We start from the raw sequence: 14,373 nt of genomic DNA, 5'->3' as shown, positions 1-14,373 counted from the left end.
ACCATTACAAGAAAAGAGCCAAAAGTGACATAAAGGCGAAAGAAAATGAAGGATTCGAGAAGCTTAAGCAGAAAGACGAACGAAACGAGAGGAGCACTCGATAATATCGCATTCTATCTCATCCTTTTTACTTGTGTGTGATTGTTTAGTTCTATAAGTGTTTGTTCCCATTTTTGCGATTGTGTGTTAGTATCCTTGAATATTGTGAGATCATGGCAAGTTGGTCATTTGTCGAGAATGACCTTATGCAAACTCTTTCCAACACTAGTCGACCATCTACAAGTCATCAGGACTACTCAAACTTATATAGGATTGGTCCGACTAGTGATCGGAATAGGCGAGTTGAGCCTGACCGACCTAGGATGACCATGGGTGAATATCGACGGATGTATGGAGTCGGTGAGACTCGTCATGAATATGGTTTTAGGGATTATGAGTATGAGGGTAATCAACCCCGTAAGATTCTTCGAGACTATCGACAAGAATTTGAGATGACCACACCTTCATGTGTGAATTTGTCACTTCATGAGGACCGTAGTTCTATTAGTATTGATCGACCACGTCGAAGTCTTCGTGACTATCGACAAGCATATATGAACGGTTCATTTAGTGATGACAATTCCCGACTCGATGATTCCACTCAAAGAGTCGAGTCTAGGTATCTACATGAAGGTAGTGAAGAAAGGACCATGGAGACCATTAGCCCGGTTTGTGCTATTTGTGCGAGCTTACACCATTTGACCGATTATTGTCCCATGATCCGTGTTCCGCAAGAGGCTTCGTCTAGTTATACTCATATGCCTTATTACGAGGAGATGTCTGAAGATACTCTCCAAGCAATTTTAGAGTACCAAACTAGATTTAATCGAGATATAACAGAGATCACGGAACGGATTCTCAAAATTGTTGATAGACTTGAGTCAGAGCCTATCGTCGACGAGGAAGGGGTTTGCGCACCCCAAACTCAAGAAGATACTATGAATGATGGTGAGGGTAATACACCTAACTCTCTAGTCTTAAGTTAAATATCGAAGAAGCTCCTGATAGACCTTTTGAGATGGAATTGACCGGTGACCCTTATTGCTCACTCTCCGGACCTTCGTCATCTCACCATGATAGGACTACAGTAGACCTTGATGTTCAGGATGAGGGCTTTAAGAGCAAGTTTGGGTATGAAACTATTATGAACTTTCCAAATTTTGACACTTGTGAGGAGGCAGTCTTAGATGCCATATTAGGAAGGAATGGTGTTGTAACCAACTTTGAGGCTCCAGATGCCTTTAAGGACGTCGACGACATAGAATTTAGCGAGATAATGGATAGCCTGTTGGATTATTTACCTAAGGAAACCACGGACCTTGACTTGGTCCCCGAGCCTATTGCCTTACCCTTAGAGTCTAGTTTGACCTTCCACATGATCTCAGACTTGATTGTTGACCCCTTTTGGGACACTTCGGAAGTCTTCCCTAGCATGTCTAGGGACTTAGTGGGTGTTTTATCCACTAAGCTTGAGTTTGACTACTTGCCTCCGACTGGCCTCCTCCCACTTCACATGTATGTCGATCCTTTTGACGACTTTTTAGTCGTCGTCCCTAGCATTTATGCTAACTTAGTGGACCGTGCATCAACTATGTTTTGGGATGGCTTCTTTTCACTTTTCGTCTCACTTGCACGTTATAGCTTGTGCATATACTACAAAAATCGGGAATATTGCCGACGCTAGGAAACCGTCGGTAAGCCGACATTCTCGTCGGCAGAAGTATTTGCCGACGAGCAGGAAACGGTCGGCAGAAAGGGCGTCAGGAAGTAACCCCGCGACGAACTTCTCGACGGAAACAACGCGTCGGTAGATATTTTGCCGACGTTTTTGTTAACTCTATTTCCGTCGGCAGTAAGAAGATTAATTTCCCGGGAACCTCATTTCCCACGAATTTATTGCCCTATGCCGACGACTTGGATTTACAAAAACCGTCGGCAACTATTTGTTTGGCCAACGGTTTAATTTCCGTCGGCAATATATAACAATTTTTTTTTAAAATCGATTTTTTGTACCCGTTGCTGCACCTGTTAATTCATAAAGTGTAGCAACATAATGAACAATAACCTGCATAACTATCAAAATTTGTAATACACATCTAAGAACAAGTCATTGTTTTCATAACACATATTGTCTAACAAAAAGAAAACCATGAAAGGTTTGAAAATTTAAAATTGCGAAAGATTTCAAAACACACATTGTCTAACATCAAGAATCAACAACTATGTTATCATTTCTTCTTCTCCGAAACACCAACAGACCTGCACAAAGAAGCAATCGAGCAATTAGTAGAGATACCCATTTCATATAACTCATAAATCCATCCAATAAAACCAAAAAACTAACTAATCCATCTCTAGATTGGTCAATCCGTATAGAGTGCCCGTTTATGTATTCTTTATCATTTCACTACTCAAGTCAAATTAAAAAAAATCCTTTGACTGCAATATACGATTAGAAACCAAATGAGAAACAGATGAAGGTGCACGCTGATAAAACCTATGCAAAGCCATAATAGCTTTCTTCCTAACAGCTTCTTTCTGATGCCCTAGAAGTTCAACCACTTGAGGTAATACAGCAGGAATAGTCTCCTCATTGATCAATTTACAGACAACAGTTAATGCAGCACAAACAACAAGATAATTATCTGATTTCAAATCCTTTTGAATGGTATTAACAATTAGAATAATCAGATCATGATCTTCATTAAGGAAAAGAGTAACAGCTAAGTAACCAGTTCGTTTGAGAAAAAGAGAATCATCGTGAGTCATTTTTACAGCATGTATATAACCAAAAGATGCATCATGACCTAACATTTCAACATAAACAAGTCTAATTATATATTCCTTCATCTTTCGTTTAGGAATATCTGGTTCAGTAATTCTTCTTTTTAAGATTTCAATTTCATGCATTACAATTCGATCTTCTTCAACTTTGGATCTAGCTTCACCAATTGACTTAGCTAGATCTAGATTTTCTTTGGATAAACCCCATCCAATAAAATCGAAAATCACATAATAAACTGTCACAAAAATCGCATTATGAAAATCAAATAGTAAACTATGACAAAAAGTGTGGTTCTAAGCATTTCTATGAACTACACGGAATCACTTCCACCAGGGTCATGGAAACGATTACACTACTGTGGACTAAATTTCCTCACCGACAAGCATAACCTGACTTCTATCGACTAAATTGTTATAGACGAAATCAAAGTATAAAAGCATATATAGTTCATTGTTATATTACCAACTCAAATATTAATAAACGGATTAGATGGAAGAGATCTAGAAAAAACTGCATAAAGTATTTACCTTAAACAAAAGTAATCCAAGCTAAGTTTGAGATGAAGTTTTGCCTACTGCCCCTGTTCCAACTAAAATACAAAGAAACCATCAAAATAAGTTTAAACGACGACACACAAAGCTAACATATGTGAGAAGAATGAGTTAAATTTACCTGTGATGACGAACCAGCACCCGATGATCGCATGAGATTCATGAACTCTGTCATTTGTGCTTTCAGAGAAGATACCTCTGATGTGACATTCGATAGCTTTCTCTCTAACTCAATATTCTTCTCTTGTAACTCAACATTCTTTTCTTGTAACTCAGCATTCGTTTTCTTAATATCAGAAAGGTCTTGCTCTACTTTCTTATAAGTTGTTGAAGATTGCCGAGGGAAAAGGTCTTTCGGCTTCACATGTGGCATAAGTCGAATGCGACCCCTTGTCTCTGGTCCCATGACCTGGGCAAAGATGTCATTAGGTCCTGGCAAGTCTTTTAGTTCTCCATCAGCATTCTGGCTCATAATCTCCTTTAGTTTCTCCATATCTTTCTGTCAAATAGAATAAACTTGATCATTGTCTATATTTATCTGCATAATCATTACGAACAAAAAATAATATTGTTATGAGATGTAAATTATTACTAGCCGCTCGGCAGCATGGGGGTTTACTACTCCTTCGGTTGTACTTGTATAAGATTTTTGAAATAACTCCATTCGAGTAGGTTGTTTGTTATTTTCTTGTCGGAACTGTAAAAATCAAAACATGCAGCATAATAGTTAAGGAGTGAGAACAATAATAAATCAGAAAAATACAACGTTTACCTCATGAGAGACTTCTGCTATGGATTTCGACCCAAGACGGTGATGAAGTGTCAGATCAACTCTATTTCTTGCATTTTGTTCGGCTAACTTCTACATTTAACAAAAAAAAAAAAGGTTAGAAACACATAGTAAAGCTTGAAACAAATATAAAGTGAGGAAAGAAATTTTTTTACCCTAATATCATCATTCTCATTCCATAGTTGAACCATCGTCACCCATTGAGAAGCAACAATTCCTTTAGGAATATTTTTGTCGCATTCACTCTTGTCTTCAATATCAGTATAAAACTTTCTCTTCGTAGAACATTTATGGTATTTCCACTTAATGCTTAGCTCATTACTTAGAAACTTTTCAGACACATCAATGTCAAAATATAACTTGAAAAAGAAATAATTAGAGTTAGCAGATTGAAAACAACATGAAAGGAAAAGAGATACTATTTTAATGAACCCAAATATATCTATTACCTTAATTTCCTTAATGGCTTTCTCTTTCTGTTCGCTGTCAATTTGTTTCCATTTTTGTTTTGTTATTGGAAATCTGTGACCATCTCTTGCCAATAATCCTATGTATTCTGCCAATTTTGTCCTTTTGTTTCCAATAGGTCGGTTTTCTGCATCGAAATCAATATGTATTTTTTCTTCATCTGAAAGATCATTCATCCACGCATTTTTGTTCTTGCGCCTTCCCCTTTTTTTTGGTAGTTCTGACATGATGCTTCAAAACCTACATAAACAAGACAAATACGGAACATTAGAATTCGTACGGTTTTCGAATACAACGAATAATAATAATAAAAAAGCATAAAGTTCTCAAATTACAACTAAACAACTAAATCATATTTTTTCGAATAAAAAGAAAAAACTAATCGAAATAATTCTAAAGTAAATCTTGAAGTTCTCAAATTACAATTAAACAACTAAATCATATTGTTCTCGAATAAAAAGAAATAACTAAACAGAAGAGTCATCATCCTCTTGGTCATCATCGCCGTCTTCCTCACTTTCAGCCTCATTATGTACATACTGTTCCTCCTCATCCCCCTCCTCCTCTTCTTCATTTTCTTCTTCTTCCTCCTCCTCCTCCTCCTCCTCCTCCTCATCTTCCTCATCTTTGTCTTCGTTGTCTTCAATTTCTTCATTGTCTTTGTCATCATTCATCGTTCCATTGTGAACGCCCTCATTGATTTCATTTTCATTATCACAAACATTTGTATGCTCAAGAATTAACTCACTATCAAGTGGCATGTTATCATTTTTATTGTCATTCAAGTCGTAAGTATCTCTGGGTCTATTTTTTACCACAACCAATTGAGTTCAATCGGATCTTGAACATAAAACACTTGGCTGACTTGAGATGCCAACACATAAGGATCTTCATTTTGGGTTGACAACAAACGAGAGAAGTTAACAAGTAGAAAACCAAATTGATCCACCTTTAAACCTTTGTTTTTATTGACGTCAACCCAGTCACATTTGAATAATAAAAATCGACGATCTCGTGGATATGTAATTTCAAGTATGTCAGTTACACGCCCATAATGTGTTAAGACCGCATCAACTGGATTTGAATCTTTTGCACTTGAGAAAAAGGTTTGACTCGCGTCAAGAGCCACACCACTGTTTTGCGTCGTCTCCCCATCTCTTTCGCAATAGTGTTGAAATTGTATCTGTTAATTGTATAACCCTTGAATCGTTGAACACGTGGAAGTGGACCAGCAGCAAGGATGTCGAGTTCTTCGGGATATGACTGTTTAGCTCCCTTCAATTTTTGAAGATGATCCTTAAACCACTGAGCGAATTCCTCTGCGTGTTTTCTTTGAATTGCAAGGGGACTCAACTTGTTGTGTTGGATCGCTACGAATTCTTTGTGAATGCTGCAAATGGAATAAAATTTTTACCATCTTGACCATCTTAGAAATTTACATAAACGGAATATTGATTCTAAATCAGACTTACTCGATAAATTTGTAAACATCCGGATTATTTGACAAGATATAATAATGAACCCGGTTAGATTCAGCTATATCGAGTGTAAACGAGACACCACTTCCTATCCGTTTATTGTCTATGTAACGGGGTGGTTTATTTGAGCGTGACTCAACATTTTCCATGTATCTTGTCACAAATGAAATACACTCTTCAGCAATATATCCCTCGGCAATTGAACCCTACGGTTGAGCTCTATTACGAACGTAATTCTTTAGAGTATACAAAAATCTAGTTACACAAGAATAAACTCTAGTTAGACGAGTAGACAAGTACGACAAATATAATATATTGATAAAATAAAAAAAATAATATACCTTTCAATGGGATACATCCATCGACATTGGACAGGACCACCAATCCGTGCCTCCGTGGCTAAATGAATTGACAAGTGAATCATTATGTCAAAGAAGGTAGGTGGAAATATCTTCTCCAACTTGCACAAAGTAAGTGGAATTTTATCCTCTAGTTGTTGAAAATCTTCCACACGACCTACTTTTGAGCACAAGTCACGAAAAAACATGCTAAACTCTATTAGTGTAGAGCAAATTTCCTTTGGCAAAGTCTTTCGAATTGCCAATGGTAACAACTGTTGCATGATCACGTGTGAATCGTGACTCTTCAAACCATATATCCTTTGGTCTTTCACATTAACACAACGTGCAATATTTGAGGAGTAACTATCTGGAGTCTTGAGGTTCTTCAACACGTTGCAAAACAACTCTTTACGTGACTTGTCCATAGTATAACATGCAGCTGGAATATAAAGTTTACCATTTGCATTTTCTTTTGGGTGAAGCTCATATCTAATTCCCATTTTCACGAGGTCTAGTCTTGCCTTCATATTGTCCTTTGTTTTCCCTGCAATATCCATAATAGTACCCAGAATGTTGTCACAAATGTTCTTTTCGATATGCATAACATCTAAATTGTGTTTAAGCATATTATGTTCCCAATACGGCAATTCGTAAAAAATGCTGAGTTTTTTCCAATTATCCGGCATAACATTTGTTTGTTTCGTAACTCTTCTTCTTTTTCTACAACCAACATCACCACTCAAACTCTCCTCAAATTTTTTACCAAATACATGTGGCAAGTCTCTTAGCTTTTGCAAGATATCAGTGCCAAACAGAGGGTTTGGAGGTGGTCTTCGTTCAATAGTTCCATCAAATTCTTTTTTCATCTTACGAAACCTATGATTCGAAGGTAGAAACCGCCTATGACCCATATAACATGTCTTTCGCCAATTAGACAAATATCTATGACATGTTTGCTCACGACATGTTGAGCATGCCATTTTACCTTTAGTACTCCAACCTGATAGCATGGCAAGTCCCGGATAATCACTTATGGTCCACAACAAACCCGCATGCATTCTGAATATTTCATTTTTAGAAGCATCATAAGTGTCTACCCCTTCTTCCCACAATTCTTTGAGTTCATCGACCAACGGCCTCAAATACACGTCTATGTCATTTCCAGGACTATGAGGTCCGGGTATAAGCAATGAGAGTATCATATGAGGTTGTTTCATGCACAACCACGGTGGTAAATTGTATGGAACAAGTACCACCGGCCACGTGCTGTGCAAAATGCTCATTGTTCGAAAGAGATTGAAGCCATCACTTGCCAAACCCAATCTCACATTTCTTGGATCTGCAGCAAAGGTCGGATTCTTAACATCGAAATCTTTCCAAGCTTCAGAATCTGCAGGATGCCTTAACACCCCATCTTTTTCGCGAACTTCATCATGCCATCTCATATCTGTTGCAGTGTTTGATGACATGTACAATCTTTGCAATCTTGGTTTCAAGGGGAAGTGGCGAAGAATCTTTGCAGGTTTCTTTTTATCCTCATCCTTATAGCGAGACTCACCGCACCTAGTACACTTTTCAAGCCCAGAATTTTCTTTGTAATATAACATACAATCGTTTGGACAGGCATCGATTTTAACATAGTTCAATCCCAAATCTTTTAGTAACTTTTTGCACTGGGTAAAATTCTCAGGCAACGTACACCCGTCAGGTAGGGCATCTCTTAGTAACTGGAGCAATAACTTGAATGACTTGTCACTCCACCCTCCGATGCATTTATAGTTCCAAAGCTTTAGAAAAAAAGATAACATAGTCATCTTATCACAACCAGGGTATAATTGTTTCTTGGTTTGTTCTAACAATCTAACGAACTTGTCGCTTGAAGAATTATCGTTTTCTACCCCATTTATTGCACCATCTGTATCTCCACCAATGTCATAAACTCCACAAATGTCCCGCACCATGCCTTCTAGGTCTTCATCATCATCGTCATCTTCCAAGACTTGTTCATCTGTAGCCCCAACTGATGCGTGCATACGACCAGTTGTAGGTATATCTTCTCCGTGACAAAACCAAGTTATGTAGTTTCGCATCATCCCATTCCAAACCAAATGTCCCTCAACTGTTTCTCTATCGGCATACTTGGTACTTAAACATTTCACACACGGGCATTTTATTTCATTCTCTTCAGTGACTAATCCGTGACGAAACGCATAATCCAAGAAAGCAATGACACCATCTTGATATTGCTTTGTGCTTCTATTTGATTTCAACCAAGACTTGTCCATGAATACTAACTTCAAAAATAGAACACCTTGTTAATTTGGTTATGTGCAAGGTACATTTAATGATGGAATTTAATAATAAAACATGTCATAGCAATTTCTCAGTCATAAAGCATGTCAATATGGTGGAGGGGTTGATAACACCTCTAGGACAAACATAAAAGTATTTCAACTTCTTTAGGAAAAACGAGGATAAGGCTTAGGCATTCGAATTCACGCCCACAAGACAACAACATTAGCAACCCATTGTTTAAAAAACCAATGGGCAATCTTGTACTACTACTACTACTACAACAACTTCTTCATCCATTCATCCAGCAAGCAAGAAACAATCACCGTCAATTTCAATGGTGATCAAATCATTAGTAGAAGAAAGCAAAGCAGAAACAACATAATTTCAAGAGGTAGAAGATCATAAACATTCAAACTCAATTGTCACTGAAATCAAATCAGATCAACAAAACAACAACGACAGAAGATCAGATAATGAACAAAAAGAAGAACCAGCGGTGGGTATGGATGAAACTTTACGTTCTGCATTGACAGGCTTAGGCGTAGGGATGTACTATCGATGATCTTTGATTGGAATGCTCTTATTGAAACATAATGAGTACTGACTCCTACTAATCCAATCCTCATGCTGAAATTCTCATAAGCCCCATTGTGTAACTTATTTCAAATTTTGGGATGTCAGCTAAGCAAATTATGCAAGTAGGATAACATCATTAGCTGTGTTCGAAAATGGGGTTAAAAGTTAAAACAATGTACAAACTTGTAATGGAGGCAAATTAACAGTATTACAACCATTAACTCATCCTCGTAAACATTATTATAAACAATTCGAAGTACTAAATGATAATTGACACACACTATAGTACTGAAATATACTCAATTTGCAGAGAAAAACAACAATTCAACCACAGCTGAAAAGTAACTCAATGCTTTTGCCCTAATCAAACTACCATGTTTCTCAAGAACATATAACCATTTGATAACTTGTTTAAAAGAATCTTCAGAAATAAGCTAAAACCAAATCGAATTCACAGAAGAATTCATCTAAAATTCAAAGTGATGGCTCTATAGAATCATCGAATTCACAAAACAATCTAAGAACTCATCTTAGAAAACCCTAATGTCAGGCTCTATGGAAAATCTCTAGCAAATAACAATAATGTCAAAATGTCAAGCTTTATAGCAAATCTCTACCACTAGAAAACCGTAAAAAATTGTCGAATTGAACAAACCACTTAAAAAATAGGAAAACCCTAGAAAACTATTCAAACACAAATCCCTGGAGAGAGAGAGAGAGAGTTAAAGAGAGAGACATAGTAAGAGAGAGATGGAGTTAACGAGAGAGGGAGAGAGAACTTACCCGGAAGAAGAGAGAAAGCTAACGAGAGAATTCAGGCAGAAAAATTCGCAAGGGAGAGAGAAGAGAAAAAAACGAGAGGGAGAAAGAGAGGAGAAAAAAACGAGATGGAGAAAGAGAAGGTAGGTCAGGGGGCAGGGGTGTGTTTGGGTCCTCTACCGACCAAAGTATAAAATCCGTCGGCCATATAGAATTTCGCGGAATTTATTTCCGCCAAAAAAATATCGCCAGAAAACTATACCGACGAAAGGAAACAAAAACGTCGACGTTTACAAATAGCACCGACGACACCAAAGGAAACCGTCGGCACTATATTTTCGTAAAAGTTTTCCCACCACGACGTGATTTTTTTCTGCCAAAATAAATAAATTCGCGCCAACATCATACCGACGAAGAGGAGGAATCTGTCAGCCTTTAGTATCTGCCGACGGATTTTTAAACTCGTCGGCAAAGTGGTCAGAGAATGAAAATCCCGGACATTCACCGGGTGTGGATTACGCCGAGAGTTCTGTATGGTAACGTCGGCAGAAGATCACCACTGACGACGAACAATCCAAATGGCGTCGTCCATATTCTAATGGGCGACGAGAAATATTAAACTGTCGGTAATAGGCGTCGGCAATATTCTTGATTTTTGTAGTGATAGTTGTGAGACGATTACCATTTGCATTTAGTTTTCTTTGGGTTGACCCCCAAATCTTTCGTCTTTTGCTATATGATCGTTAGCCGATTAAGATGGGTCTTGATGTTTGTGGGTAGCATCTCTGGAAACCCTCCGCGAGACATAACTCGTGCTCTTGTGTGAAAACAAGAGAATCAAAGGCTAATTGCATAGCTAAATGCAATCGAGTGATCCCGCGTGAGTGGTCATTTTATATGGTCTTGCTTTTTATGTGCTTCATTCTCATTATATTTTTGGATATTTTAGGAGCATTTCTTATATGTTTTACTTCTAAGGCGTGGTTTGTTCCAAGTTTGGGGATGGCATGAGCTTGGCAGCAACTTTGAACCTCTTTATACATGAGCCTTGGTAGTATGTGATTGTAGTGATGGTTTTAAAAATGTTGATGCATTTTGAGCAGATTTGCATGTGATTATTGGATATTTTGAACATTTTGAGCAGATTTGCATGTGATTGTAGTGATGGTTTTAAAAATGTTGATGCATATGTGTCGAGTTGATGAGTTTTGTGATTGCTAATGGTTTTTGCATGAAAGTCGAGTCTTTGAGTGTTTGTGTTATACTATGGGAGTAACATCTTAGTGAAGAAGAAACATCTCTAAGAGACCTAGAGTAGTCATTAGTGGAGACATAACCCATGTGAGTGCTCAAAGCCTAAATTGTCCTTCGAGTGTTGATGAGACATGAAAATGTCCCATCTGAATCTCTTAACTCGGGTTAGTTAGTCCAATTCGAGCGGTTACTCTGATGATTTGTTCGATTTTCTTTCTCAGGTCTCATTTACGGAGTTCGATGCGAAAAGATCGTGATACAGACATACTTGAGGGGCATTTTGGTCATTTTAATGACAAGGGTATTCTGGTCAATATTAGTGCTCATGTGAAAGTAGAGTTCAATACGAACCCAACGGCGAAAACGGGAGTCAAATCGGAGTCTGGATGTGAAAAATACACCGGGTCAAAGCCTGAGTTGAAAATTAGTTGACCAAATGTCAACCATAGCGGTCTATGACACATGGCACGCAGGATGAAAGTAGATCAGATGGTCGGGATCATTCGTGGGATACCGTCGGTCATTGTGGGTGTGTTAAGTGATTCTACAGGAGGTCAAGATCTGGTACAACCGAGCGCAAGCTGTTACCGTGTGCAGGAGGGTATATGGTCCAATCAAACGACTGAGATATTTCCCAGGCACATGTCTCCATCCGAAATGGCAACTGCAACATTCTTAATTGACCCGCGATACACCAGATCTCCTCCATATATGTCAGTCAACGAACACCCAATTAAGTGGGTAATTGATACCAAAACTTGTTGATTCAGTCGTCGGGTTCCCTCCCCATCACTTTCTCTCTCTACTGGTTAAGAAATTAAGAGAGAGAAATGGAAATAAAATAAAGACAGAAATAGAAGGAAATAACTGGAAGATTATCTCTCATGGAAACTTTTAGAGAGAGAGGGAAAGAGAGAGAGGTGTTCTCTTTGATCTCTATCTCTCGGCTGGTTTTAGAAGAGAGAAGATTGATGGAGATTTCCAAGAGATTTTCTTTCTTTCTTTCTTTCCTTAACAGAGATGATTTCAATATATATGGGAAGAAAGAGACAATCTTCTCGGCTGGAAAAGAATACGATAGAGAAGGAAGGTTCGGCTGCTTTGGGCTGGTCGGTTTTGTATAAGACAGAGAGAGAAGAGAGCTAGAAAGGATCTCGGTTGGGGAGACAAAACAGGGTACTCCATTGTTCTTTGAGTCCATCTTCTTCTCATGAGCTTCAAGGAATTATTTAAGAGAGAGAGGAGAAGAATAGAGAGAAGGAGACAGCTTAAACAGAATTATAAAAGAGAGAGAACAGCTCGGTTTTGGGGATAAGAGTTTAGACAGAGAGAAAGAGGAGATCTCTCCACCATTAAAAGTTATAACCGGGGCTAGAGAGAGAGAGGAATTTGCAGTTTTCTGATTCTTTTCTTTTCTTCTTCTTCTTCTAGTTCTTCTCTTAGTGAGAAAAAGAGATTTAGATTAAGAGAGTTGAGAGAGAGAGAGAGAGATATTCTAGAGAGAGAAAGATTGAATCAAAGTTTATAAAATCCATTATCATGTTCTTCTTCTTCTTTCTTTATCCTTAATCGGTTATAACTATTATAGAGAGTTTCTGTATTCATTAGAGAGAGAAAGAGAGAAGTTTGAAAAGAGAAATAAGAGAAAACAGAGAAGGAAAAGAAAAACCAGGGAAGGAGAATTATTTTCTCACTTGGAAATCGTTTCCGGGAAGACGAGAAAATAATTTTCCCTAAGGTTCTGTTTGGCTGCGCAGAAGGAAAAAAAAGGCGAAAAAAGGTGGTTTCTCTCCGATTCTCTTTATTTTATTTTCCAATTTCTTTTATATAATGTCCATGAGTAACTAATTCTCTATCTAGGGTTTTAGATGAAGTTCTTCATAAGTAATTTTATCGATATGATTTATTAATATTTTTTTTATTGCTTTTCTTGATAAAATCTTCCGGATTTTTAGACCATTCATGGACTAGAATCTGAGTTATATATAAAATTCGCTAATTAAGTCCAAATAAATTGTCGTTAGAATTGTTAGGAGAACGGATTCAGAAAACCCTAGGCTCTCCCCTATTTGAGTTCCTTGTATCATTTGTAATTATTTTCTTTCCGTAATTTTACTTTAATATTTTATTCATTTCAAAACCAAAACTAAATCATTACAAAAACCGTCTTACTTCCAAGTCTTAGAATAGGTTTCACTTAGTCTCTGAGGAACGAACCGGACTTACCGGAATTTATTACAACTTGACACCCGTGCACTTGCGGGTGTAGACCTATTTAGGGTAACCTTCTAGGCCCATCTAGTTTTTGGCGCCGCTGCCGGGGACTATGTTTTAAATTTGTTCTAATCTTGGAAAGTTTTTATTTTTGGTAAGTTTTTATTTTTGGCCACTTTGACTTGCTTCGCTATTTTTGGTATGTAGGGCATTAAGGAGCGAAAGAGAAGACGCAAACAAGGAGGAGGGGTCGAAAAGAAGAAATTTACAGTTTTATTTTTATTTTTTATTTTTTGGTGAGAGAGAGACTTTAGACTTTCTAGTTTATTTTTGGATTAAAGTTTTGACCCTAAATTAAAGGGCTAAATTGTAACCGAAAAACCAAAAAGAAGCCTCGGGTTCGGACACTTAAGGGAAGAGTGGCCCGGGTCGTCTACAAAGGTCATCGCCCGTCTTGAACGGGAGGTAATTTCTCTGACCACCCACGAATCCCTTGTAAGTGGGTACTTGTATGTTTTTTGTGTGCCTCATTGATTTGACGAACTGCTTAGTTTAATCGTCTTTAGTAAGGGCACAAACCCCATTACATGATAGGAGTCGGATTTCATCACCGATCTCTTGCCCATTCAGGAAACAACCTTGCGAATCCCAAACCTCACTTAAAATTAAAATCTGGTATAGACATTGGCCTTAGGGTATCGAGCTCATAGGATCTTTAAAACAATCCAGGAACTCGATTTTTATTTGGGCATTCCAAAAGGGAAAGTGTCATACAATTCTTTAAAAAAGGCCGCCTCGAGAAGAGGAAACGTTGCCTCAGGTT

General features: G+C 37.8%; 2 protein-coding genes across 3 annotated transcripts; both read right to left on the bottom strand.

Annotated features, from left to right (window-relative positions):
• Positions 1 to 2,139: 2,139 nt before the first annotated feature.
• On the bottom strand, positions 2,140 to 10,263 carry LOC147566959 (uncharacterized). Of its 2 annotated transcripts, XM_086653554.1 has the most exons (7): positions 10,060 to 10,263; positions 4,321 to 4,467; positions 4,148 to 4,237; positions 3,968 to 4,072; positions 3,497 to 3,874; positions 3,352 to 3,413; positions 2,140 to 2,298 (listed from the first exon to the last, which is right to left on the bottom strand). In XM_086653554.1, exons 2-6 carry the CDS (start codon positions 4,354 to 4,356, stop codon positions 3,396 to 3,398), a joined length of 627 nt encoding a protein of 208 aa, XP_086509680.1. In that variant the 5' UTR covers positions 4,357 to 4,467; positions 10,060 to 10,263; the 3' UTR covers positions 2,140 to 2,298; positions 3,352 to 3,395. The 2 variants fall into 2 exon arrangements, with proteins under 2 accessions (XP_086509680.1, XP_086509679.1); XM_086653553.1 differs by lacking the exon at positions 10,060 to 10,263 and having other exon boundaries at positions 4,321 to 4,873.
• On the bottom strand, positions 4,952 to 9,517 carry LOC147566960 (uncharacterized). The gene is made up of 3 exons (XM_086653552.1): positions 6,453 to 9,517; positions 6,106 to 6,366; positions 4,952 to 6,023 (listed from the first exon to the last, which is right to left on the bottom strand). The coding sequence occupies exons 1-2, from the start codon at positions 8,735 to 8,737 to the stop codon at positions 6,318 to 6,320; spliced, it is 2,334 nt and encodes a 777-aa protein (XP_086509678.1). The 5' UTR covers positions 8,738 to 9,517; the 3' UTR covers positions 4,952 to 6,023; positions 6,106 to 6,317.
• Positions 10,264 to 14,373: the final 4,110 nt, after the last annotated feature.

Source organism: Eschscholzia californica, unplaced genomic scaffold, assembly GCF_041429995.1.
Source record: "Eschscholzia californica isolate CP2 unplaced genomic scaffold, dmEscCali1.0.p SCAF_1, whole genome shotgun sequence".
NCBI classification, from domain to species: Eukaryota; Viridiplantae; Streptophyta; class Magnoliopsida; order Ranunculales; family Papaveraceae; genus Eschscholzia; species Eschscholzia californica.
This window is presented reverse-complemented; position numbering and strand designations above follow the sequence as displayed.

Excerpts from the sequence above, each read along its gene's own strand:
- LOC147566959 (XM_086653553.1), bottom strand. The coding sequence starts at position 4,860 with ATGTCAGAACTACCAAAAAAAAGGGGAAGGCGCAAGAACAAAAATGCG. Across the intron at positions 4,238-4,320 it reads ATGAGAATGATGATATTAGG|AAGTTAGCCGAACAAAATGC; the intron begins GTAAAAAAATTT and ends TGTTAAATGTAG. Across the intron at positions 3,875-3,967 it reads CCCATGCTGCCGAGCGGCTA|AAAGATATGGAGAAACTAAA; the intron begins GTAATAATTTAC and ends TCTATTTGACAG.
- LOC147566960 (XM_086653552.1), bottom strand. The coding sequence starts at position 8,737 with ATGGACAAGTCTTGGTTGAAATCAAATAGAAGCACAAAGCAATATCAA. Across the intron at positions 6,367-6,452 it reads TGGATGTATCCCATTGAAAG|ATTTTTGTATACTCTAAAGA; the intron begins GTATATTATTTT and ends TTGTGTAACTAG.